The sequence below is a fragment of a genome, unplaced genomic scaffold (assembly GCF_019419815.1).
Source record: "Pyrus x bretschneideri cultivar Hongxiangsu unplaced genomic scaffold, Pyrus_bretschneideri_v1 Contig7, whole genome shotgun sequence".
Classification (NCBI taxonomy): Eukaryota; Viridiplantae; Streptophyta; class Magnoliopsida; order Rosales; family Rosaceae; genus Pyrus; species Pyrus x bretschneideri.
The window spans coordinates 8,710,359-8,738,299 of NW_025999809.1; the positions used below are offsets into that span (position 1 = coordinate 8,710,359).

At 36.1% G+C, this 27,941-nt stretch overlaps 4 protein-coding genes across 4 annotated transcripts; 2 read left to right on the plus strand and 2 right to left on the minus strand.

The window, feature by feature from the left end:
• Nucleotides 1-6,631: 6,631 nt before the first annotated feature.
• LOC103932644 (MDIS1-interacting receptor like kinase 2-like) lies at nt 6,632-8,240 on the plus strand. The gene is made up of 2 exons (XM_048574209.1): nt 6,632-8,136; nt 8,178-8,240. Exons 1-2 carry the CDS (start codon nt 6,673-6,675, stop codon nt 8,238-8,240), a joined length of 1,527 nt encoding a protein of 508 aa, XP_048430166.1. The 5' UTR covers nt 6,632-6,672.
• LOC125472352 (MDIS1-interacting receptor like kinase 2-like) lies at nt 8,141-9,740 on the plus strand. The gene is made up of 2 exons (XM_048573661.1): nt 8,141-9,232; nt 9,318-9,740. Exons 1-2 carry the CDS (start codon nt 8,278-8,280, stop codon nt 9,665-9,667), a joined length of 1,305 nt encoding a protein of 434 aa, XP_048429618.1. The 5' UTR covers nt 8,141-8,277; the 3' UTR covers nt 9,668-9,740.
• Nucleotides 9,741-12,473: 2,733 nt separating this feature from the next.
• Nucleotides 12,474-17,218, minus strand: LOC103932282 (ent-kaurene synthase 5, chloroplastic). Its single transcript, XM_018643739.2, has 14 exons — nt 17,079-17,218; nt 16,425-16,512; nt 16,053-16,338; nt 15,787-15,967; nt 15,244-15,461; nt 15,030-15,150; nt 14,846-14,943; nt 14,541-14,764; nt 14,328-14,440; nt 14,094-14,192; nt 13,731-13,946; nt 13,455-13,596; nt 12,926-13,171; nt 12,474-12,839 (listed from the first exon to the last, which is right to left on the minus strand). The coding sequence occupies exons 2-14, from the start codon at nt 16,467-16,469 to the stop codon at nt 12,537-12,539; spliced, it is 2,292 nt and encodes a 763-aa protein (XP_018499255.2). The 5' UTR covers nt 16,470-16,512; nt 17,079-17,218; the 3' UTR covers nt 12,474-12,536.
• Nucleotides 17,219-25,120: 7,902 nt separating this feature from the next.
• LOC103932284 (50S ribosomal protein L20) lies at nt 25,121-27,912 on the minus strand. The gene is made up of 4 exons (XM_009341844.3): nt 27,800-27,912; nt 27,633-27,689; nt 27,097-27,304; nt 25,121-25,465 (listed from the first exon to the last, which is right to left on the minus strand). Exons 3-4 carry the CDS (start codon nt 27,280-27,282, stop codon nt 25,274-25,276), a joined length of 378 nt encoding a protein of 125 aa, XP_009340119.1. The 5' UTR covers nt 27,283-27,304; nt 27,633-27,689; nt 27,800-27,912; the 3' UTR covers nt 25,121-25,273.
• Between the last annotated feature and the right edge of the window lie 29 nt (nt 27,913-27,941).

A 27,941-nucleotide genomic window follows, 5' to 3' on the forward strand; every position in this document is an offset into this window, starting at 1 on the left:
ACAGAGGAAGCGTATGTGATTGGGTGGGGTTAAAAGGTGGAATGTTGTTACGACCCACTCCAAATTTTCCATGTAATTTTGTCCTTGTTATTGTAGATTGACCAAAATGACCCATAAAGATATGGGTTGTCTTTTGTTGACCTGGTGTTTGTGGCACATGTGACGTATTAATTAGTATGTTCTTGTAATTCTCGTCACTTCGAGCGGATGAGCACAAACGAGACTCAAATCGAACTCGTAATGAAGAAATTTCACTCATTTTAAGTTTAAGTGCAAAATGATAATTGTACACCCGCTTGGCTATAAGGTCTCTTGAATGGTAATTCAATATTATGCATATAGCAAGGAGTGTACCAATGGTCTTAATCAGGTTGGATAGACCTGAAGTTGTTGCTAGATGGGTGATTTAGGTATAAAGTTAGTGTGCAAAGTAGCACATTCATTTAGGCAACTAACTTTTACACATTCGTACCTCATAACGTGTTTAAATGAATTCGGTCACATGTATAAGAACCATGATTCAATTAACTCATATTCGATGACAATATCATAACATTATCCATAAACTAAAACAAACACTAAACTTGGACCCAAGAACATAGAAAACTATTCACAGACTAAACCGAAATTTAATAAAGGGATCCGGCCAACAAGGTTATCCATGTCAAAATTCAGATATTCCAAATGTGTCAGGTGGAGCAAAATTAGTCTCACATTGACTACGGCAATGATACTCCTCAACAACATTGGTGGAGGCACAGATAAATGCATAACCAATTATCTCTTCTATTGAAACAAAAGTATATTTTGCAGGGATGAGGTTTGGGAACACTATCCCTTATTCTCGAAGTTTTAAGTCTTAAGTGACAGGGATCACGCTTCCTGGTTGTGATGTCACCCCTTGATGGGCCCTGATTCTACCATATGTTGTAAAAACAAACCCTAAAGTGGATGAAAGAGAGGGACAAACTTGGGTTCGAAAGGTTTCAGCCAAGCCATGCAAGTATGTTCAGTACATCCCTATCGATGCAAGGCATGCTCCAACTGAAACTGGGTTAGACCATCGGGTAGACTCCATTCGAATTGAGTTTATACCGATCAATACCTCCCATTTAAATCACTGAGGTACCTTTCTCTCACATTTATAGTACTAATCAGATCCGAGAATTTGTAAACTTCTACTTTCTAAAATGTTGCTTTAAGAGCAAGTTAGAAACAGGGAAAGATGAGAAAAATATTCTCTAGTCAAAATTCAATCGGGTTTTATAAACTTCAGAATCGTATTCATTCATGGATGTAAAGGTTTTAATCACGATTTTCTTTAGGCAAATATCATTTTTCATGATTAAACGGTCCATAGAGCGAGTCAAAGAGCCATGGAATTCTCTTCAGAGAGGTACTTCCGTTTGTAAGGCTTCGAGCACAAGTCTTCGAATAAAGATCATGGCGGAGGCTTATTTAGCCCTTCATGCCATTGTTGGCTTCATTGGATTCTCATCTTCTTGATAGCCCAGTGAATCTTCACATCTTGTACCCATATAGAGTAGTTTCTATCAGAAACGTCCAAATCAGGGAAATCGAACTCGTGACAATTCATCAATCCACTGAATAGAGGGAACAAGATTGTGATTGGTGCTATGGGAAATAAAACCTCTATAAGCATCAAAGTTAGAACATTCAGGTTCTAAGACATGATATGCATGGAGAACTTCGGGTTTTTCATGTGTGTATTGTTTTATGAAAACCTAAATCAACTACACTAAAGATGAACAAACTCACTTTAGCACAATGTTAAGAGCATGCTGATAACACGTTCAGGCCTATTTGATTGATGGATTATAGAGAGATTGAGAGAGGATGCGGCAAGCTTAGAGAGAATTGAGGGCGTTCTAAGGTGCATTTTCTTACCCATTGTGTCTTTATTTATGGTAGTAGGGAAGGTTAATTCCTTACACTAATAGGATTACAACTCTAATTGTGAAATCTTGTTCTTGGATTTCATTGTTATAATCTATGTATTTGTATTATTGAGATTTTATATTATTTTTCAAGAATTTATATTAATTTATTTGAATTTAGATTTTAATTATACTAGTTAAGAAGTTTGAAGTTTGGAAAGTAATTATTTAAAATCAATAGACCTTTCGAGGTCACAATTTATATTTTCAAATAGAGCTTGATCACATGAACGCGTAGACGTAAACCGTTCGTGAAACGAAGTTATAACAAAAGAGTTATTAACGTATAAAGTTAGGGACATTTTGTAATTTTGGCCCTCATTTACAAGACTCCAGAAAATGTGGAGTCTGAGATGTGTCACGTTTGTGTCTGGGATGAAAGGAAAAGAAGATAATTGAGAAAGATGGACGGATGTGATGGAAAGGAAATAAGAGAAATGAGAGAGAGAAAAGGGGGAAGGGATGAATCAGAAAGAGAGTAAGGAGGGGAAATGAGGGGGGAGAGAATGAGGGAATCAGATTTTCCCCCTTGAATTGGTTCATGACCCAACTTCAGACCGATTTCTGCACGGTTTCCGTCACGATTTCAGCCATTTTTTCGGTGAATCACGACCATCCACCACTACCATTCATCATCCCGACCTCCTCTCTTCCTTTCCTATCCAAACCCGACCGGGTTTGACCCCAAATTTGTAAAGAACCGCACCAACAGGTCCGACGGACACCCCGACGACAATCCGCAGTTTCGACAACCCTCACCGTCGATAACCACCATTAAACTACTCCTCTTGAGGCAGGGAACAAAGCCCAAACAACTTTGGAGGTGGTGGAGCACCAGAGATGACATATCGAAGCCACCCATTTCTAGGTTTTTTGCAGGTTCGTGGCGATTTGAGGCTTTTCCTGTCCAAATTAGCCTTGGTCATAGGTATGAAACTTGCTCCACTTATTGAGATCTACATGCCTATAAAATTTGGTAATTTTTGGAAATAGTTAAATTTTCCTACGAGTCGGGGCGACCGACTGCCACCTGTGGCGGCACGTGGCCAGTGGGCCGACAATGCCTTTATAAGTAAAATTGGATGCCATGATTTCAGATTTGATACCCACTTGATGAAATTTGATTGTTTAAACCTATTTTCATTATAATACGCCACTTGATAATAATATGAATCGACGATCTGACTGTTGGATCGTCACCGAACTTTAATACATTATATCACATAATATTTAAGAATAATACGAACTTACGGATCGGGGATCTGACGTATAGATCTTCCCGAATTGAATTTCTCAGTTTGTAAAATCAAACGTTGGCCACCACTTGAATTTATAATTGACGGAGATCCGACCGTCGGATCGCGATGAAATTTTAGTATATTATTCTAGAAGTATAATGTGGACTTTAGAAAGTTACGGATCCAAAATCCAATGTGCGGATCTTCCAGATCGAATTACGTGGGGTTGTGGACCCTACCGTTGACTAAGAGTTGACTTTTAGTCAACATGTCTCGAAACGTTCTAAATACTAAATTTAGTACTACGGGATACTAAGTGAAGTCTAGTGGGCCTACATTGGTTAGAGAGTGACTTGAATATATGTGATATGGTTATTACCTTGATTTCTTATATTAATATCATTTGTGAATGTGACTTGGTTTTATAAATGTGATCTTTATTGAAATGGGATTTTTATATATTTAGCCATAGACCTATGTTTATTAAACATGATTTGGCATGTGTACTAATGATAATTGTGATATGTGATTTGACATGCATATTTGAATGTGGTTTGATTTGCACAATTGATATGATGCGATGAAATGTGAGGGCTAGTAGTAGACCGTAACCCATTGCTGTGGGGTTTGTTGCTTCAAAACTCATTTCCATATCCCGTTTCATTGTTTCATTTCTTGTTCGTTGGCCCGTTCTAAATTAATACTTGTGCTTTGTTTAATTTTGTTGAGCCTTTGTAAATTGAGCACTTGATTCATGTTTTGTTTCTTTGAGCTGTTGATATGTTCCTTGGCCCTCCGCTCAGTTCCGTTGAGTGATCTGGTTCCCTACTTCATCTGGATTCCGTTGAGAAGTTCGGAATCCCTTCTACTTCGCGGTATCGTTGAGTGGTCCAGAATCGTATCTTAGTTTGAATTTCGTTGAGTGGTCCGAAATGCCTCTTGGTGTTTTGGTTCTGTTGAGTGTTCTGGAACTCGATGTTGTTGGATTTCGTTGAGTGGTTTGAAATCCCATTTTTCAAAGATGTAGGCTTTGGGCGAACCGTGTTGCTCTAGCCCCGCATTTCGGTGTTTTGTATTTGTTATTGATGATGTGATTATGGAATGATGTTGGTTGTGATTGTTGGCATTATGATTAGACTTGTTGATCAATATGGTTAGAGAATATGATTGTGCTTTGTCGTTTGTTCTTTGAAATATTGCATGATATGCATTGTGGTATACTGTTGAGACATAACGATTTATGTGATGAATGTTTGAGTGTAGTGATATGGTGAACTACGAATGGCTTGATCCCTATTTAGGGTATGTAGGCAGTCTAACAACGAGGTTAGATGTAGCCATAAAGTATATGAAAAATTACTATGCGATTCGATTCTCGAGTTGTGCTTTGTACATATCCTGGAGGCGAGGTATGTTAGATATACGGGTATTGGTGACATCACGTGTCGATCCTAGACGTATGCTGGGGTCGGGATGTGACACTAATAGGATACTATCTAATGATAAGATATGGTAGAATCTCATAAGGATTTCTTAGGATTTACACAATTACATTCCTAAACTATTAGGACTGCAACAGTTTTTAATTTTTGTGTAACTAATTATGGGGTATATTTGTCTCTATGAAGGTGATTAGAAAGTACATTAAAATCTCATGGGATGTTAGTGTTATTTCTCAAACATGAGAAGGTTTTGTAAAAACACGATAAACTTCAGGGTTGTTAATGTAATTAACCCGTCATATGTACTGTTGAAAAGTTTAATTCAAAATGAATTAAATTATATGATCATTGCGTTTTTAATATGAAGAGATACAACTATTAATTCTTAGAGAAAAAACGCAAGTACTTTTTCAAATGGTCACTTCCGCATCTATATAAAGGTCTCTTTTTATTATATCATGAGCCAATGATCCCATTTAATCCAGTCACACTGTCCCATGTGAGTTATTTCATTTAGAGATTAAGTGAGTCTTTGAGAGAGTTCTACTCAATCAACTCAATCGTAATTGAAGACGTGGTTATTGTATCGTGTGAAACAAGCACTGATCAACCATGAATATCATGATAAAACATAAATTATCTTAAGGAGAATGAACCAGATTCTTAACTCGACTTTCTTTTTAAAATTAACTTCATGTGCATTTTATAAATGAGTATGTATTGAATTCTTGCATTTGATAACATAAATTATATATTTTATGATTTATGGTATGATTAAATATACCATTGATACCAAATACATCATTATCATTTTGGAAAATTCTAAAGTATACCTTACCAATTGCTTTCAATACCTAGCTAAGCTTCAATTTGTTTGACAATATGAATAATACTGCTCAAAATAATACTGCAAGCTTTCCAATTTCAATTTTAAAGATAAGAGACAAACATTTCAGAAAATTCAAAGTCTTGCCAGACAAAGACTTCAACACAAAGTGCAAGACAATTCAACAAAGACTTCAACACAAAGTGTAAGAAAATTCAAAGTCTTCCCAGACAAAGACTTCAACAGAAGGTGCAAGAAAATTCAAAGTCTTCTCCCAGACAAAGACTTCAACACAAAGTGTAAAAAAAATTCAAAGTCTTCCTAGGCAAAGATTTCAACACAAAGTGTAAAAAAAATTCAAAGTCTTCCTAGACAAAGATTTCAACACAAAGTGTAAAAAAATTCAAAGTCTTCCCAGACAAAGACTTCAACACAAGGTGTAAGAAAATTCAAAGTCTTCCCAGACAAAGACTTCAACATATATATTAGAATTAAGAAAGAAACGTGAAATGGACCAACATGATCCTCTCCGAATCCTTTTGGTAAGCATTATGGAGATTCGTAAATTGTGTATGTTCATCGTATATTGTGCAATCAGTTTTTGTCCAGGATTATTTGTATACAAAAATATTTAAAATAATTTATGGCCACACGATGTACGATGAATGGATATGATTCACGAATTTTCAGAATACTCATAAAAAGGATCCGGCGAGGATTCAAATTCTGAAATGGAAATCCCACGTTCATGTGTTGACCATTTTTGTTTTGGAAACTCTTTTCTTATTTTCACTTGTATCATGCGGTTTCTAGATTGTTGTCCTCCTTGACTACTGACTCAGGCCCTTTCCTTCTAATTACATTTTAATTTGCGTGGTGGTAGCTTTTATCCTAAAATTTGACATAATTTTAAATAAAATAAAAAACCTCAAAAATTCAGTAGAAGTTCAAGGTTTCTCCCATTTTCTTCAAGTTTTTGTGATGTTTTCCTCTATGAAATGAAAGTCTATAGTTTTTTCTCAAAAATAAAAAATAAAAAATAACAAAAACTTAAAATTTAAAGATATCATAGGCTTGTAATTTTAAATAAACCATTTGGATGAAAAGTCAAAGATAAGAAAAACAAATAGAGGATATTCAATTTAGTGATGCATCTCACTATAAGTAAAGCCCTGAATGGCTTAAAAAAAAGGCGTGCAGAAACAACCATGACTAGAGTTTTCACTTATTGTGATAAACTACGCTTTCTAGCCTGCCTTATCTTGTATTTTCAGCTAGCTTCGTCACAAAAAAGTGCTTTTGCTTCTGCCAATTCCACTGAAGTAGAAGCACTTCTCAAATGGAAGGCTAGCTTTCAAAACCAAACCCAAAACAACCTGACCTCATGGATTAATGCAAATGAAGCCCCATGCAATAATTGGATTGGCGTTTCATGCAACTCAGCTGGAAGCGTCAACAAATTAAACCTCACCAATTCTGGTATACAAGGTACTCTACTTGAATTTCCATTCATATCCTTGTCTAATCTCTCATACGTTGATCTAAGCCTCAATAAACTTTTTGATCAAATCCCACCTCAAATCGGTTCCCTCACCAAACTCATCTATTTTGATGTATCTTACAATCAAATGTCTGGAAAAATCCCACCCGAAATTGGTCTTCTAACAAATCTTCAAGTCCTTCACCTCAATGCAAATAAGTTCAATGGCACAATTCCTCAAGAAATAGGCCAACTTAAATTTGTCTATGAGCTAGCTCTAAACTTAAACAATTTAGAGGGTTCAATTCCAACTTCTGTGGGTAATTTGAGCCAATTGACTTCTTTGTTTCTCTTTGGAAACCAACTTTCTGGTTCTATTCCTCCCGAAATAGGAAACCTTTCGAACTTGGTTAAACTTTACCTATTTGACACCTATGTATCAGGTCCAATCCCTTTGAGTTTCGGAAACCTGAAAAATCTAACCATCTTGATGTTGTACAACAATACCCTTTCTGGTTCTATCCCAACTTCTTTTGGCAATTTGACAAACCTTGTTTATCTCTCTGTCTACAGTAATAAACTTTCCGGCACTATTCCCGAAGAGATTGGAAACTTGAAATTTGTTGAGCATGTACACCTAGCTGCTAACCGATTTTCTGGTTATTTGCCTCGTGATATTTGTAGTGGTGGATTGCTACAAAGGTTTACTGCAGAAAACAACGAATTTACAGGTCCAATCCCGAAAAGCTTGAAAGGTTGCAAGAGCTTAGTCAGAGTTCGTCTTCAAGGGAACCAACTCAAAAGCAACATATCTGAAGACTTTGGTGTCTATCCGAATCTTCAGTTTGTAGACCTAAGCAACAACAACTTATATGGGGAAATCTCAAACATCTGGGGACAGTGTCCAAACTTAACAACCCTACGTTTTGCGGGGAACAACCTTACTGGTAGCATACCATCTGAGATTGCCAATGCAACTAAAATTCAAGAACTCGATTTTTCTTCGAATCATCTGGTTGGGGTGGTTCCCAAGGATTTGGGGAGATTGACTACTTTGGTGAATCTAAAGTTGAATGGCAATCAACTTTTGGGTTCTATACCCTCAGAATTTGGAGCATTCACTCAACTCGAATATCTTGACTTGTCCACCAACAAGTTGAATGGCTCAATTCCAAGCATTTTTGGCGAATTGGTCAGTTTAAACTACTTGAATTTCAGCAACAACAATTTCAGTCAAGAAATTCCATTTCAGTTGGGGAAGTTATTTCACCTGTCACAGTTAGATTTAAGTCGTAACTCACTTGACGGAAAGATACCATCAGAAATTAGCAATATGCAGAGCTTGGAGGGGCTGAATCTTTCCCACAATAATCTTTCCGGTCTCATTCCAGCAACGTTTGATGGAATGCGTGGCTTGTCGTACATGGACGTATCCTACAATCACTTGCAAGGTCCCATCCCCAACAACAAAGCATTTCAAGATGCTCACAACTTTGAAGGGAATGAAGGATTGTGTGGAAATGTTGTAGGTCTAGAATCCTGCAATAAACACGTCTCAAAAAGAAAAAGCAAAAGAAAACTCATGTTTGCAATCATTTTCCCCATCTTGGGAGCAGTTTTACTTGCTCTCCTTGTAATTGTCTTCATCAAAACAAGAAGAAAGAAAGAGCCAGGAACAGAAAAGAGTGATATCCATGATGAATTTTTTTCAATCTCTCATTTTGATGGAAAAAAATTGTATGGAGAGATCATAAGAGCAACCAATGGTTTTGACTCCATATTTTGCATTGGGAAGGGAGGATCTGGAAGTGTCTACAAGGCAAAGCTACCATCAGGCAGCATAGTTGCAGTGAAGAAACTCCATCAAAAACTTGACGGCGAGGAGACATCGCAGAAGGAGTTCCACAATGAAATAAGTGCACTAATCAATATACGACATCGAAACATTGTGAAACTTTGTGGTTTTTGTTCGAATTCGCAGCACTCCTTTCTGGTCTATGAATACCTAGAAAAGGGTAGTCTGGCTTCAATCTTGAGCAAAGAAGACGAAGCAAAAGAATTGGATTGGAGTAGGAGGGTGAGAATTGTAAAGGGCGTAGCTCATGCAGTGTCTTACCTGCATCATGATTGCGTGCTGCCAATTGTACACCGAGACTTATCAAGCAACAACATTTTGCTGGATTACGACTACGAGCCTTGTGTTTCAGACTTCGGCACTGCTAAGCTTTTGAATCCAGACTCATCGAATTGGTGCTCCCTTGCAGGCACATATGGATATGTAGCACCAGGTAAAGTTAAAATATATAATGTTGAATTTGATAATATAAATTTAAACATATACTAATGGCTTGCTCTCCGTTAATTTTTATGCAGAGTTAGCCTACACAATAAAGGTAACCGAGAAATGTGATGTTTATAGCTTCGGAGTGCTGGCACTGGAAGTGATCACGGGAAAAAGACTAGGTGATTTAATCTCGTCCTTTTCATCTCCATCTGCACGTGAAAACAAATTGTTGAAGGACGTATTGGACCAACGGCTTCCACCTCCTACACTTGAAGTTGAAGATGAACTGACAACCATTGCAAGGGTAGCCATCACATGCAAGGATTCGCGACCGCAATCGAGGCCAACAATGCGCATGGTTTCTCAGTCGTTATCATTCCAAATTGCAGCTTCCACTGGAGGACCAGACATCACACTTGAACAACTCATTAAGATTTAAATTGCGTTTGATATTGTTTGAGTTGGCACGAAATTCAGATCATCTTGTTTAAATATATCATATATGTACTCTGTTATATTTGTAGTTAAATTAAGAATAAGAGAGGAGTGCTAGCTGGACTTGCTCAATAGCAAGTCCCACATGTATTACCACTTAAATGGTTAGACCAAAATATCCTATTTAGTATGTACTCTATAATATTTGTGGTCCAACTATTCTCTGCGCCTTTTTATTTCCAATTTTTGTTAGATTGTTAATTTGTTATATTTGATTATGATCACTAGAATTTGGTTGGTTCGTTAAGAAGGTTAACTGGAGGTGCTGGTTCCTTTGTTTCCAGTAATAATGAGGTCCCGTGTTCAAACTAGTCTCTACGCCTTTTTCTTTCCAATTTTTTTCTAATTTTTGTTTGATTGTTAATTTGTTTTACCTTTGATTATAACTGCTAAAATTTAGTTAATTCATCAAGATGGTTAACTAACGGCACAAGTTTTTTATATTCATTCTAATTCAACTTTAACCTTCAACAAAATAATGTATGTATGTCTTTACCAATTTAATTTGGCAAGCACTAAGATTATTCAAAAAATGAGATCACTTTTAGGCAGTTGCAAAAATTGGAACTTTCTCTACCAAATCTACAAGGCTTTTGCTCAAAAAATTACATTGTCAAAGTCCCGTGCCTAGACACTTTAGACGTCAAGTATTGCTCGATTGAGTTTAGGATTTCTCCCGATAGATTACTCCTAAGTGATTCAGAACATGAACACCACAACTAACAGAAGCAGATGAAGATGATGAAGATGCAAAAGAAAAATAAGATGCAGAAAAGAAGAGAACGAAGCAAATACTCATCTATTAGGTGGCTTGTTTAAGTTTCGCTGCTATGTGTTTTGTCTGCTTGGATTGTTAGTTTGCTTTTTCTTTTTGTGTGGAGGAAGAGAGAAAAAGTTACACATAAAAAGGGTAGTCTGGTCTATGAATACCTAGAAAAAGGGTAGTCTGGCTTCAATCTTGAGCAAAGAAGACGAAGCAAAAGAATTGGATTGGAGTAGGAGGGTGAGAATTGTAAAAGGCGTAGCTCAAGCACTGTCTTACCTGCATAATGTGTGCCACCAATTGTACACCAAGACTTATCAAGCAGCAACATTTTGCTAGATTACGACTACGAGCCTTGTGTTTCAAACTTTGGCACTGCTAAGCTTTTAAATCCAAACTCATCGAATTGGAGCTCCCTTGCAGGCACATATGGATGTGTAGCACCAAGTGAAGTAAAACTGCTAAAATACATAATGTTGAATTTGATAATATAAAGTTAAACAAATACTAATGCCTTGTTGTCCCTTAATTTTTATGCAAAGTTGGCCGACACAATGAAGGTAACTGAGAAATGTGACGTGTATAGCTTTGGAGTGTTGGCACTAGAAGTGATCATGGGAAAGAGACTAGGTGATTTAATCTTGTCATTTTCTTCTCCATCCGATTGTGAAAACAAATTGTTGAAGGTTGTATTGGACCAATGATTTCCACCTCCTCCCCGTGAAGTTGAAGAACTAACAACCATTGCAAGGGTAGCAATTGCATGCAGGCATTCGCAACCACAATCGAGGCCAACAATGCACATGGTTTCTCAGTCATTACCATTTCAAGTTGCAGCTTCCATTGGAGGACTAGACATCACACTTCAACAAATCATTAGGATTTAAATTGCGTTTGACATTGTTTGAGTTGGTACAAAAGTCAGATCATCTTGTTTAAATATATCATATATGTATTAGGTTATATTTGTAAGTAAATTGAGAACAAGAGAGGAGTGCTAGTTGGACTCGCTCAACAGCGATCCCACATATAGTACCACTTAAATGGTTAACCCAAAGTATCCTATTTAGTATTTACTAGAAATTGGTGCATGCACGTTGCTGAATGATTAAAAATTATATGAAAGATATAAAAAACCTATCATTTGATACTATTTATATTGAAACAGTTATGAGATTTTTACATACAAAAGATTATACAGTCTACATATAGAAGATCATATATTTTTTCTATCTACATGCAAAAAAAATTAGATGGAGATATACAAAAGATAACGAAATGTTGGGGTTATTTACATAACAAAAATATCAAGGAATATTGTTTTATTTACATTAATAAAATATGACAAAAATTGTTCACTGGAACACCAAAAATCTCTCAGCAGTACTCTCATTGCCAAGAAAACAGCCTAGGCAAGGGGAAACAAATTAATTATTAAAATACTTGCAATGAATTTTGACATCAACAGATTTATATTGTATAAAAAATAAGGATAAAGTATTGTTACTTCGTGTCTTATTGGTGGAAAGGAATCTGGGACTTTGGTTTGGAGGGTCTGTTGCCTGAAGGGTTCTTGTAGAGGATCACTGACAGGGGCAAGGTGGTCAAGTCATGGGCTCCGAAGGCAGCAGTGTTGAAGAAGGAATCGGCGGTTTGTGACACATTGTGGCTGGATCTCGGTGCTCGAAGCAGTGGTTTCCGGGATACCATTGATTGCATGGCCACTGCATGCAGAGCACCATCTGAACAGAAATGTTCTGGTGAGGGACATGGTAATGGCGATAAGGGTGGAAGAGAGATAGAGGAGGATGGGTTTGTGAGCGGGGAAGAATTGGAGAGGAAAGTGAGGGAGTTGATGGAGTTGGAAAGGAGCAAGAAAACTGGAGAGATGGCAATGGCTGCTTTAGGAGAGACTGGTTCGTCGACTAGAAACTTGGTTAACTTTGTTAATAGCATTGGATAAGCAATTTTGGAATCTGCATTTGGATTAAATCTCAGAATAAAGATGCGAACTTAGAAGACAGCTATTTGTAGATCTACTACACAAAAGTTACAGTTCGCTAAGAAGGATAGGTTCTTCCATTACTGCATTTACCGTCTTCATCATATCATGTGCTGTGAATCCATCATGCTTAGCGTAAAACAGGTGCAGCACTTTGCTCATGTTCCAAAACAAATCTTTGCAAGCTCTCGGAACTACGCTACCCTTCTCGAGCAAAACTAATCTTAGCAATTCTCTCCTCTTGCTGACTATTACATTCTTCATCTCGTTAATGGCCTCTTCCTCGGTAACACCGTTGCCATGAATCATGGCCAAGGACACAGCATTTAGCTTCCCTTCTGCAGATTCCCTCTGCAACGTAGACAAGAGTTAAGAGTTAACAATTTTAGATGGGATATTATACTTTTATAGAAGGAGAATGGGGGGACGTTGTCTACCTTAAACCCTTGGATATCATTGAGAAGGCGCCCAGCAGTGCTCATGAGTCGATACAGATGATCAAATTCGGAACTTCCTACAGCCTCCTCTGAAAGCTTAGGCCCAACCAAATAGAGAGCTGGAAGGACAATCGGTCCCAAGGCAAATGATACATATGCATTTTCCATATACTCCTCCATTGTTGGAACTGACTTATTTCTCAACCATTCGGCTTCCTTGAACATAGACTTGATCAAATCCAACCACTGGAAAATCAAACATAGCTCATTTCATCCCTTTACTCACTTTTCGTGAAGTCAATGAATAGAAAACTCAAATAACGGTCTTATCATCGACCAGACAGTCACGATAAAGTACCATCAGAATCAATGTTATGGGAGTGTTCGGGTTATTGTAAGACACTTCGTGAAAGTGAAGTAGTTGAAACATTTTAAGTCGTTCAGGAGACAGCTAGTGCTTTAAGAAAAACATTTTATCATATTAATCGAAACAACAATGACAAGGACAAATTAAAGTATTTCAACTTACAATCTCTATCACATGACTTGTCACACTGCGTCCTTGCCGCGTGAATGCCCTGGCTCCAATCTCATTGATTGTGTTCTTGAGTGCTGAAAATATAATTTCAACATTCTCGGAACAACAATCAACACCCACATTCACATCCCACCTGAAGCCCAAATGCATGAAAATTTAAGACCTTGATGCCAGAAACAACTAACAAGGACTAGGAGCACAAGCAGGAATTGTTGCCCAATAATGGATCCAACAGAAACAAGAAACAAATGGGAAAAGGAAACATACTTCTCAACCAATTGTATGAGGTTTATCAGTTCCTCTTCGGAACCTCCAACGTCAAAGAAATCATCGACCACAGTCGTAAGGACTCCATTTTTGGCCCATGATATGCGTGCATCTGATAGTTCAGGAGGAAAAAGGGTTGCAGCAGCAGAGAAGTAACAGTATGCCTGCTTCTGTCTGGCAAAGTTTAGCTTGTCTAATCTGTACTCCTCAACCCACCTGCTTAGGTAAAATCACAAACAAATAAATTAGAATATTCTGCACTTCCTTATACAACTGCACTCTCCTTCACTAATATTATATCAAGATCAGGTGGAAACACTAGTAACAAGAAGCTCAGCTTGGGAGAGAGAGTACTGTACATACCTAGTAAGATGGCTGAGTTCTTCACGGTGTATCGATTGGCAATTATTGAAGTCATCCACAGCCAGCTTTAGGAAATCTTCATTTCCAATATTCAAACAACTAACATAAGACGAGCGCAAGGAATAATAAGTTATATGCACTGGTCCTTCAGAATAATTCAGATCAAATTAATTCTTCTTGAAAGGAAGGGAAAAGGAAGAAGATGAGCTGTCAAAGAAACTACTAGAAGTTTACTGATAATAAGATTTTAAAATCCTTGTACTGTCTGTGTTGTAATATTTTATAGCTGTCCTGGTTGACAACCGGCCCAGAATTGCATAGCGAGGAAGTTTAAGAGCATCATCCACCTGAAAACAATCAAAAGCTGCTTTAATTTATGAACTATCTTGGGATTATAGGAGATTAAAGACGTCAAATAAATAAGATAGGCTTAGCATAGAAAGCTACCTCTAGGCCGATATGCTTATTCAGTTTATGACCCCGAATTAAAGTATTGGATAACTCCTGCTTCAGAAAATGACTCGTCCAGTGATGTTGTTTCTCTAGAACTGATTCATCAGGATGTATGATGGTTTCTGAAGCTCTAAACAACTCTAAGGCATCATCGATGTCCTTCATACACCCTCCAAGGGAATTGAACAAACGATCTTCTGAATATTGAGTTAATGGATCTAAAAGACAGCATACATCAGTTACATATTTTTTCGCCAAAACATAGTCATGAAAGCCAAGGTACCCAAAATTGAAAATACCTGCAGAAACATCATATCCATTAACACGTAAGAGTCGAAACGCCATTGCACAGGTGGCAGCATCTGATAATATATCTTCATCACCCTGCAGCCAGCCTCTGTTTGTTGGCTAATGTCATGCTTCCCCATGGATGAAAACTAATAAAATCTTGAAACTGGGGCATACATATATGGGAAAAATTACCTGTATGTTTCATCCAGTACACTTCTAATTTCCTCCCTGAAATGTCGATCAATACCCAAATTTTCAAGACTGGCAGCCATAGAAAGACGGGCATATTTATCTAGAGGATAGACCGTTGGAACTGAAAAAGGTAGGTTGAAAGCATTGGAAGCTTTATCCTGATGTCGTAAATAAATACATCTAGGAAATTAATGGAACATGTTGAGTATGAAACCTGCATTCCCAAACTTCTCTAGGAGTGAGCGTAGGTACTTAAGGCAATCAGCATTCTTAAGGTGAGTAAAAGCAGAGGCGGTGGTTGATGGTGAATTAAACAAGGACCCATTCTTCCTTTGATACTTCATGACCAGGTCCCAATCCTGCGACTTTCCAAATCCTTCTGAAATATATGCTAAGAACGTTCTCCACCCCTCTGAGTTGCTTGCATAGCCTCTAAATAATAACATTTTGGAACAGAGATCGTCAATCAGAATAGTTTAGGATGCAAAACAAAAGTATAACTACACCGATACATTTCTATTAGCATATGAACTGATTATATCACGTACATCCATTCCTTTCCTATCAAAAGAAAAGAAAAATGTTTATTTCCCCTGTGATGAAGGAACAATTCCTGAGGTTCTAATATACAAAGCCACATCCAAAAAGGTGAGCCCCATGGGATTCAATAGCTTAGTGAGAGCATGTAATAATAAATAAATTACTACAAGATGGAATCGAACTTAAAACAAGAAAATAAAATAAAATGAAAATATACCTTTTCAGCTCAAAGTCTCTTCTGTGAAATAAGGCGTCTAGGGTTGGAGCACCCAAGGGAAGGTTCATCTTCAAATTCAGTGCAGACTCAATCATCGCAGGAAACAATATATTAAATCCAACAGGAGATTGTTGTTCTTCATCAGTAGCTGAAGCTACATTTGATTCAATAAAATGTAGCCCTAAAAGAACAAAAGGATGTTAAGGTGTTCATTTATAGAACATTAATGGAGGAAACTTAGCAAGAACCAAGAATAACGGTTATACCCTTGTTAATTTGTTCTTCGCCAACATTCCACTGCTTTAGTGCAAGGATGCATGCTAAGGTAGATAAGAGAGCATCTTTCGTGAACAAGGGTTGCAAATTAGGAGGACCCCATGAACCATCATGGAGTTGATTACACAATAACCAGTTTACGCATTCAGGGAAAAAAGGGTCCTTTGGGGAATTTGGAGAAGGGACCATTGCCACCCAAGCAGTGTCATACGAGGAAACCGAGAGATCAACCTTGTCGAACATCTTCTTTATTCTTTCTTTAGTACCCTCAAAACTCTGCTTAAATAAAAAAAAAATTTATATCATTAACAACGGCATAAAAGAGTATGTAGGAAATCATAGTACTAGGATGATAATCTTACCACAACAGCAGCACTGACCTCCGCTGCCCCATTTAATCTCGGCATTGTTGAAGCTGCTTGTGGCACGAAATAATGTCCAGATTTTTTTCTAAAAAGAAGGTACATATTAAAGAGCAGCAAATTAGCAATCACAATGGTCAGTGTTCACATGTTTACATCAACACATAAATCAAACTGCCGAACTTGAATACCTTCACAAGATGCCAGTAAAATGCTTATTAATTGCTTACAAACTAAAGAACTTTCTTTTGGTTCTTCTAGTTGCAACCAATCCTATATTTTCTTCTTCCGCGTAATATTCTAATTAATCTAATCCGAACTACGCCCAGGGGACTCTAACTTGGGATCACATTCTCTAGTCAATTTGGCTACACACGCGTCTGCAAAATCAAGCCTAAACGCGTAGGGGATTCCCATAAAATAAAACCCACCTGAGCACTATATTCACCAACAACTCAAAAGTACAATTTCCCCAACCACTGACAAGTAAAGTTCTAAAATTCCGACATCAGTACCATCAAGACGCAAGCTTTTTCAAGATAACAAAGATTCAACACAAAATAAAAATACCCAATTCGAGAAAACCATGCATGATCCCAAAAAAAACATAACAAAAACAAAACCACAGAAAAATGGCAAGAGAGAAAGAGAGACCTGGTGAGGGAAAGGTGGAGAGTCTGAGAGTGCTGAGGTAAGAGAAAGACATGCAGAGAGAGAGTGTGTGTGTGTGATAGCTGCAACAACTCCAGAAAGCTCACTCTCACTTTGGAGAGTCCGGATTATAAATGGTGGTGGAGAAATGGAAACTGAAAATTGGAATAAGAATGGCACAAGATACGCCCAGCAAGAGAGACGAAACGACAAAAAAAAAACTCTTCAGGGGAAGCGCTGTCTGCGCGTCTTTCGCTTTCTTTCGAACCTTTGACACCTACTGCTCTCTAATTTATATATTATTATTATATAAGATTTGTTATATATATTTTATTATTATTATTATTTAAGATTTGTTATATCACATATTACAGCATATTTTTAACATGTCAATGTCCATAATTTTTTTTGATCAAGATGTCCATAATTTTGTCACCTACACAAAATATCATTTGACAAATTTTGGAATACCAAATTTGATTTGTGTAGGTACTAAGCATCTAGAGGCATATTATAATATTAGTATTTTTTCATCCAATTATTATGAATATTGTTTAGTAAATAAACTATTACAAAGTATAAATTTATTGTCATACTTATTATAACATGAAATTTATTGTCATACTTGTAGGGAAATGACTTATCAGCATCTAATATGTCAATGCGACAATATCATCCATTTAAGTCAATAATATACGTTTAATTTTATCACATAATCGTGTATTATTTTTAAGAATACCACGGTAGTATCATTCCATGTGAAGGTAAGTCTCACTCCATGTTTAGTTGGCCTTGTGCACCTTTGGTCTTTTACCATGCTTTGAATTTTTATTTCTGAAAATATGACTTTAGCCCCTCAAATTTAATTTTCTTCATATGAAGTCTGATATAATTTTTTACTCAAACAAAACCCAATGACTATGATCCACATAAACAAATTCATTACTTTTCCTTTACTTTACACATTTTACATTTTACATTTTTCGGATACCTAAAATACCTGTATTGCATTTTTATTATACACAGTGGTGCTATCCACACATCATTTTTACCTTTTACGCACACCTCAATTTTCAGTAGTCAAATCGAATGAGTTGAAGAAGATTAATAGACAATAATTAACAAGGTTGTGTGAGAAGTAAAATGAGTATGTGAATAGCACTACTCTTAATTGTATGTGGAAGTAAGGGGGATTAATGATTTTGCAAAAGGAAAATGAAGAAAATTGTCATTAATTTTATAAATTCATTGCATATTGATATCATATATGAAAATTTTTTTTCTTTTTTTGAATTGAACTATATCATTAATTTGATTAACAATTATAATAAATTTTGGATACTACTTATTTTCTCAATTAAATAAGGATAAGACTTACTCTCTTATTTAACCCAGTCAATTGTTTAACAAAAAAACCTAATAAAAATTAATTAACATGTCTATATTTTTTTAAAACAATAAAACATGTATAAAAAGAAAAATTACACATATAATATACTTTTAATATTTAATTGGATAAATTACACTTTACCACCTCAGGTTTGGGGTCGATTTCAATTCCTTACAACATCTTTAAAACATTTCACTTTCATACCTCAAGCACTATTTTATTTCAATATAATACCTCCGTTACATTTTTCATCCATTAATCCGTTAAGTGCTGACGTGACTAAAAAAAAATTTAATTTTTTTTAAAAACCTTAATCTTCTAAATTAAACAAAAAAAAAAAAAAAAAAAAACCAAAAACAAGAGTTGAACCCGCAACCCCCTACCCACCCAACCTGCAACCTAGAAGAAGAAGAAGAGGAGAGGAAAAGAAAGAAAAAAATAACTCATCTTCATCTTCCCTGACTCCCCTTCCTTGCAACCCACCATTTTCTTCCGCCTCCCGCCTTCCCCAAACCCATTGTGCACCCATCCTCCACCTCCTCCTCCGCACCCACTACCTACAACCCAGAAAAGAAAAGAAACAAAAAAAAAAAAAAACCCATCTCCCTTTCCCTGCAACCCAGATCTCGTCCCGTGTGTAGAGGAGGGAAGAGGATGCGTGCGCTGGGTTTTTTCTTTCTTTCCCTTCTTTCTGGGTTGCAAGTTGGGCTCGAGTTGGGGAAGGGGAAGATGGGTGCACGGATGAGGTAAAGGATGGGTGCGGAGGAGGTGGTGGAGGATGGGCGCGGGCGGAGGATGGGTGTGGCCGAATGGAAGACGATGAGGCTCCGACTTGGCATCTGGGTTTCCGAGAAGGGGGGGGGATATAGGATCTGAATTTCGCGGGGGGGGGGGGGGGGGGGGGGCTGGGGAATAAGATATGGGCTAGAAAAGGGTGTTTGGGGTGAGGTTGGGGGTTGGGGGGATTCGGGTTTTTTCTTCTTGTTCAAAGTTCTGGGGGTCGGTGGGGTGATGGGATTTGGATTTTCTAACTTTTTTTTTAATTTAATGTAGAAGATTAAGGTTTTTTTTAGAAAAAAGTTTAAAAAAAAAAAAAAAATTTGCCACGTGGCGCACATCTGGCAGCCATGTCAGCACTTAAAAGATCAAAGGATGGAAAATGTAACGGAGGTATTATGTTGAAATAAAATAGTACTTGAAGTATGAAAGTGAAATGTTTTAAAGATGTTGTAAGGAATTGAAATTGACCCCAAATCTGAGGTGATAAAAAGTGAAATGTTTTAAAGATGTTGTAAGGAATTGAAATTGACCCCAAATCTGAGGTGATAAAGTGTAATTTATCCTATTTAATTTTAGATTGAGACAACACTTTTTGAACATTTCAAGAATAAACAAAAGTTAATACATGTGAAAAATGACATTATTAAATTTTTTTTTTTCTAGAATGTAAGTTACCAAAATACGCTTTACAGTGGTTAATTCTTTCAACGCATCCATCTCCTCCATCCTTCATCGTTGCTATCTTCTCTCTTTTTCTCTGCAATTCCCTCAAGTGTCATCGCCACTGCTACTCTCAACCGGAGGAGTAGCACCAGTGGTGCTCTGGCGTACTACCAAACTCAGCGGCAACAGGAGCAGTTGCATAAGCCCAAGCTTCGGTAGACTTCTGCTTACGACGATGACATTTTCGAGGAAGGCGGATCACAAAGTTGAGTTGTTGTCGCACCCGGTGAGGTTTCTGTATGTGAACTGTGTACTCGCAGAGTTGTTAATTGGGAAGTCTGTGTGTTTACTAATTGTGAATTGGTGATTGTTTTATAAGATCTTTATTAAAATTAGAGGGAAGATCACCAACTAATGCCGGCTCACTCTCAAGGCTAATGCTCAAGTGAATATTCATCTTTGGTTTAAACTGTTCCTTTTTTTTTCTTCTTGTATAAAGAAACGTGGAAGTACAAGGTCAGCTTTCAATTTACATGTTTCAAATCTTCACGAACATTTTAGTGTAAATTGAAACATGTAAATTCTGCAAAAATGGTCGGCTTTTAGTCTGACTGCCTAAAGCTTCGTTAAACTCTCCAAGTTTAGTTTTAGAAGTACGTGGTCGTTATCATCTCATGTGTCATATGGATATGGTGCTCCTATGATTACACACGGTTCAGACTCACCAATTTCTCAAAAATAACGACCTGATGTGAAGCAATAAGAAGGACTTGTTCTTATTGGTGCAGAATTAGATGGAATGTAAGGTTACCTATTGAAAAAAAAATAATAATAAACTAAAAATATATGGACTTGTTCTTATTGGTGCAGAAATTAGATGGACTTGTTCTTATTCGTGCAGAAATTAGATGGAATGTAAGCAATAACAAGCTTTTTCAAGATAACTAAAAATATTACTTTTCAAATTCAATTTAATAAACAAGAAACTTATCCCATTTGAAGCTTTCAATAGTCTAGACCTCCCATGGATGGAGTAGATTTTGCGTCTGGATGCAAGAAGGGTGTAGAGGAGCAGGTCACCCTGGAAAAGAATACAAGGAGGGAGATAGTTGTGTAGAGGAAACTAGGATTTGGTTGGTGGAAGGTTAATTATGCTGGTGCATAGAGAGAAGAGACGGCGATTGGTGGCACGGGTTGGGTGATTAAAAATAGCAGTGGTTGGTTCCAATTGGGAGGAGTTCGTGGTGGAGTGAGGGCAGCCTCCAGTTTAGCCATCGAATCTATGGTAGTCTATGGCGGTGAGGGAGGCCTTATGGGCCTACGTTGAGAAGGGAGCAAGATTAATATAAAATAATTAATAATTATTTTAATTATTAATTTATTAGCACTATAATCAGGCCTATAAATATATGTGCATCCACCATAAAATACCATATCAAAATCGTGTTGAAATTATTATTGAAATAATAGAATCAAAGTAAGATTAATATAAATTTCATTTAAGTTATTTACAAAGAGTCGGTTTGAGATTGTTGTGGGTTTAAAAAAGTTACTACCAGTCATTATTTCTTAAACGAACACTAACTATTTCTGAAAATGAAAACAAGTATTACACTATTTCTGAAACTGAAATAGTACTACACTATTTATGAAACTAAACACAAATACTACACTATTTCTGAAACTGACTATTTCTGAATTGAACACGGGTATAGTACACTCTTTCTGAAAACTGAACACGAATATTACACTATTTTTGAAAGGAAAACTAATGAAAATGGTTTGAAAACTTTGAGTTTTAACGATAAGGATAAAATAAAGGGTAAAGTGAATAATATCAAGATTGACTTTTTAGTATAAAAATGTGGTTTTTCGTTAAAGTGAACAGTATCGGGAGGTTTTCGTTAAAGTTCCCGTTTTTTAAACTGAACACAAGTATCACACTATTTATGAAACTGAACACAGGTACCACACTATTTATGAAACTGGCCGCGGGTACTACACTATTTCTGAAACTAAATAGGGGTATTAAAGTATTTATGAAACCGACTATTTATGAAACTGAACTCAAGTAATATATTATTACTGAAACTGAATATTGGTACTATCAATATAAAATGTATGCACATAAAAATCAAAGTTTATGATAACATGAACCTCCTTTCTTGGCAACTTCAACCAAAACTTCAAACACCAGAAACAAAAATTTCACAACCAAAATATTATAAGAGTCGAGAAAACTATCTTGTAATCAGTGACACCACCTGATAAGTACATAATGGGCAAATTGTACTATATAAACACATGATAATTTTATCTATCACACCATTGAGACCTTTAAAATAATATATTTGTCACCCTAATGCATGTAAACTCAAAACTTCGATTTCGATAACTCGAAAGGCCGCAAATAGAGAGAAAAAAAAAAAACAAAAAACAAAATGCAGAGCCGTGCCGCACACAAATAGCTCTTGGCAATTTTGAGATAACAGTTCACAACCAAAGGTAAAGCTGATAAGGTTTTCCGAATTCTCAATTAATTTTGGTGGCCATAAGAAAGATTGATGAACTTTAGATATTGATGGTGGACTGACATATATAAGAGAAATAATAATAATCACTAAAACAAGCTGTGCTCTTAAACATGACGAGGTCTTCTCGAAACGTGGTTCTAGTTCAACCATGGATCCGTCCACCCGTCCATATAGCAATATAGCATCCTGCGGGATCTGAAATACAACTCAATCATCGAAAGGTGAAAGCTTGTGGATATCGGGAAATTGAGTTTGATCTTGAAGTTGCCGGAGATGGTGGATGAAAGCGCTTTGGAAGACATGGATGGCTTTTGTGGTTGCAAAGACCGTGGGTTTATGAGGTACCGAGATGACGTCGTGGCAGACATGGAGGAGGAGGAGGAGGAGGAGTGCAGGCAGGAAAAGAGGAGACGATCTCCAGATGAGAAGAACACCCGTGATGGAAACGGAGAACATAAACGGCCAATACTGACAGTAGGGTAAAATTGGAGGCTCAATAAATTATTTATTTAGGCCGGTCTTTATTGGGCTGGTTTGGGCTGTTGATATTATATTTTGTTCTAATCATTAAATAAAGTTATTACAAGGTTTTTTTTTTTTTTTAATTAAAATTCGAAGTATTGAAATCTTTTTCATTAATTTTTCTATTTAAATATGTTGACATGTAATAATAAAATAATGATGTGGATAAAAATCAAAGAACCTTGATCAAAAATTAAAAAAGAATAAAATTTCAAATACAATCAATGAAACCAGAAAAATCAGGTATGGAACCTAATTTCTCCTTTAATGGGTGTAAATCACTTTAATGGGTGTAGCATCAACACAATTTCTCACATTGCACCCTAAGGTTTTGGATTTGTATTAATTTACACCTTTGATCTCTCTGAACTTCTAATCATTCTTTTAATTGATGAGTTTTTTTGTCAATGTCGCGCAAATGTAGCTACATGATAGCCTATATAAGAGTCACAAACCCACCGTGTCATCAATTTAACAAATTACCTGACAATCAATTAGACTAAAGGCACAAATTGATACAATTTCAATACCTTACAATACAACATTAGAAAATTAAAACTTCGTAACCCTTTTTGAAAATCACCTCAAATGTAGAGCGTGTAAAATGTAGTTTATCTTTTCGATATGAGGTTTAATTTTTCGGAGGTACATGACTTTTCTAATTTTGGCATAAAGGTTCCTAGTTCTTTCTGTTTTTTTTTTTTTTTTCCCTACCTGGAGAGGGTTATTAGGATACCTATTTGCAGGCCATTATCTTGTGGTAACCAATGACGATCAAGAGGTCTTTATCTTTCCCACAATATTATATATATATATATATATATATATAAAAGACATTTTGGATTCGGTCCTTAACTACCAATGTTCTTTGATTGAAACCTTTATGACTTTTAGTTTTTTATCAAAGTCCCTGACATTAATGTAAGAATGTATTTCTACGTAGGTTATTATATTTTTAACTTAAAAATGAAATTTGTAGTTATTTATATTAATGAGATTTAAAATAAACCCCATAATTTATGAGATTAAAAATATTAAAGATAAATTATACTCTCCAATATATTGTGTGTGTGTGTGTGTGTGTGTGTGTGTGTGTACACATATATACATGGGTAAGTTCATAAAAAAAAATAAAAAAAACCTAACCTAAAAATTATTGTACCAAAAAAATGGGTAATTTTTCAAAAACACCAAAAAAGGAAGAAGATATTCGTTTTAATAATATTGTTAAATTTCTTCCATTAAACTTAACATAGATACATTCTCAAATCAACGAAATAGAATGTACCCATAAAAGTTTAAAAATGAATTAGAGAAAAGATTGAATGAATTTTATATTAAAAAAAATGGGTACATTTTATATTAAAAAAAGGGTACATTTTTCATTGAACAAATTGGTATATTAAGAATGGGTACGTATCAATTTTTTTATAAAAATTTAATGGGTACAAACTTATTCTAATTTTATTTTTTATATTTGAAAATGTTTGAATTGAAAATTAATTAGAAGTTTAATAAGGGTGTGAGTATTAAAACTTTAAATCAATTACTAATTTTTATTATAAAAATTATGTAATTTATATGTAATTCATTAATATATTAATGATAGGGACTTTGATCAAAATCTAAAAACTAATAAGGTCTTAATCAATGAACATTAGAAACTAGGGACTGGATACTAATTTTACCTATATATAATGTAGTAGCAAATGACAATCAAGAGCAAAAAGTCACAGTACAAGATAAAAATTTTGCAAGAGCTTATAAGGAGTGTATATAGTAGCAAATGACAATCAAGATCAAAAAGTCATCGCTAATTTTGCAAGAGCTTATACGGAGTGTATGTAGTAGCACATGACAATCAAGATCAAAAAGTCATCACAGTAAATGATAAAATTTTTGCAAGATCTTATAATGTCAATTTAGATTTTGATTGAAACCTCAGTTTCCTTCATAGCATCATAGTAAGTTAGCCCATGCGTAGGGGTGGGCGTATGAGGATGCGAAGAATGTCACACATCGGAAAATTACGAAATATTGCATGAGCTTATAAGGACCTGAGTCTGTTATCAATTGATTTGTGAAGCCCCAACCAATTTATTTTGGAGTGAAGAGAAAGGAGGAGGTGGAAAGGGAAGGTCAGAGGAGGAGTTAAATATAGGTAATTGCAGGTTCACCAAAATTTGCATTAACGGCAAATAAAACTAATCAAGTTCTAAAGGACAAAACAAAGAAAATCTCATTGAGTTTTGTTCCACAAAAGCTCTAAATATTAAGCAAAGAAGGATTTTATCTTACTAATTGGCCAATTACACAAGAATTTGGAGGCCTTTTTTCTGAGGAGCGGGCACCACGTTCTTGTTTCCTGGGAAGGCGCTGCGAGAAATGTCTACCAGGGACTTGAAACTGTGTGGTTCGTGCATCGAAAGCTCCGACAGAACTTTCCTGTTCAGCTGAATGTTCTCCTTCATCAACCCATGCATGAAGTTTCCATAGTTAACCTGATGACAATAGTGAAACAAGATAATAGGGGGATCATCATTCACTACAATACATATATATACATATACATATACATATACATACATACATATATATACATATACATATACATACATATATACATATACATACATACATACATACATATATATATATATATATTTTACAGAGGAAAGCACATGATACCACTCAAATAACTTAAGAAGATCGAATCAGCAATATATTCCAGCTTCTACCGATCCAATAGCTCGACACCCAACAGCTACTTTCATGCTAGAATATCCGGAAAGATACATTTCATCCGGCACATCTTATTAGTCTAACAGCTGAAGCTCTCCCTAACTTCCTAGATTTTCGAAGCCAACCATAAAAATCTATTTGAATCTACTTTAATGCAGAGAAATCCAAGTTGACACTAAAAACTTGAAGTCAATTTCAAAGCACTAAGCAAGCCAGGATCTACATGCTAAATGATCATGTTTGTATCTAAGTACAACAATTCCGAGAATTCTAATGAGGTCCCTTTATTTCTCATGCGATTCTTTTTATTTTCCAGCTTTTTTTCATTAATCAAATTCATATACATTTCCTCTCCATTTTTTAAATTTCCATCTCTTAATAAATACAAGAACAATAAGCGAACAAATAATTGTCTTCATCTTTTATTCAACCAAGGCTAATAAGCAACCTCTAGACACAAAAAGTAAACAGAACATTACAAAACAAACTCTATTGGGTTTAGATGACCCTGCATAGATGAACCATACTTCTCTATCTTACAAGGACAATGTCCATCTAAGCATAAAAAAGGTAGTTTATTGTTTTCCCACATTTTAACGACTAAAACCAACAAACACTGGAAAGTACATTTCGTGGTTTTCCCCTAACAACTTGCAATCTGCATATGTCCAAAGGCAATCTAAAGTCTTTATGAACCAACACAGATTCGTTGTTCTGCAGTATATTGAACAGCTCCCACATCCACAATTTTCAATAAATCGGGTTTGACAACAGTACACGACCTCAACATAATCTTAGAGTGAAAGGAACCCAAAAGGGTCAGGACATACAGAAAGAGAAGTAAAAACTAAAAAGTGAAGAGAATTGACAAAGCTGGGAGGTAAGGTCACTTCAAATTATACCCAACCAAAATGACCTGACACAGTTCTTTTATATCCTATATTTTAAAAGCCCCGCAGCCTACCTACATGGTCTACTTATGGTGAGGCTCGTATTTGAAAACATGAGCCTTAGTTCACAGCCCAACATCACCCAGCCATTGACTCACCTCTATCTCATCAAAATGCAAGGACTCATTACTCTACTGCCACACCACCACCCATTACAAGTACTGACCGCCCAATGCTCAACACAAAAATCTATGACCAAATAAATATTCATTGTGCACCTGTTCTCACATGTATTCTCTCTCTGTCTCTCTCCCTTCATCAAATTTGCAAAAATAAATCAACTGTGAACAGATAAAACTATAAAGACGAAAGAAACAGCAGTTTGATGAAAGTAAAAGAACTGAGGTTAAAATCCATAACCGTATCAAAGACAATAGCAACTTGTACAGTTCTCTCAAAAATGCATCACATATGAAATAGGAGCACAATTTGAAACGTACTCCATGGATGCGGGTGCCAGCATTGATACGCTGGATCCACAGGGAGCGCATGTCTCGCTTCTTGGTGCGGCGATCCCTGTAGGAATACTGCAAGGCCTTCTCCACCCTCTCTCTGGCAATCCTTATGCAATTCTTGGCCCTTCCCCTGAAGCCCTTGGCTAGCTTGAAAATCTTACCCTTATTCATTGTTCACTCTCCCTCTATTATCCTACACATTAACACAGATACATCAGACCACAAAAAATAATCAGCCGCATAATTATTAATTATTTGAGAAACCCATTTCTTCCAATTGCAGAACAAAGAATGACAAGTATTCAGAAACGAAAAATTCCCAATTGCACAAGTTTATCAAGTAGATTGATGTTAATTACTTAAAAAATTCCAAATTTAAGAGCAAAAATTGCTTTTTCCAATGCAAATTATTACCAAAAGAAATATTTAGCATCTCTCGAACAAATTTAAAGAGTTTAAAAGGTGATTAAGATTCAAAAACCAGAATTATCAATGGAGAAAGATGGGTTTTTTCGATTCACCTGAGTTTATCTGAGGTGGGTTCCTTTTTGTATCAACAGCTCCGAGCTGTGCAAAACCTGCCATGAAACCAATCAAAAGGAACAAGCTTTTTACTTTGCAATTAACAATACCAGAAAATAATAAAAATAAAAAAAAAAAAACAAGGAAGAAGAAGATGGGCACTCACTGTGGCGGTGGATGGCGAGAGATGACAGACGAACTGGGAGTGGGTGGAGTAGCGGGCAGTGGAGGCGGAAGAGAAACAATATGGATGGGCAACTGTAATATTGAGCTAAGAGCGTGGGTACTTTTGTCAAACCACACTCTTA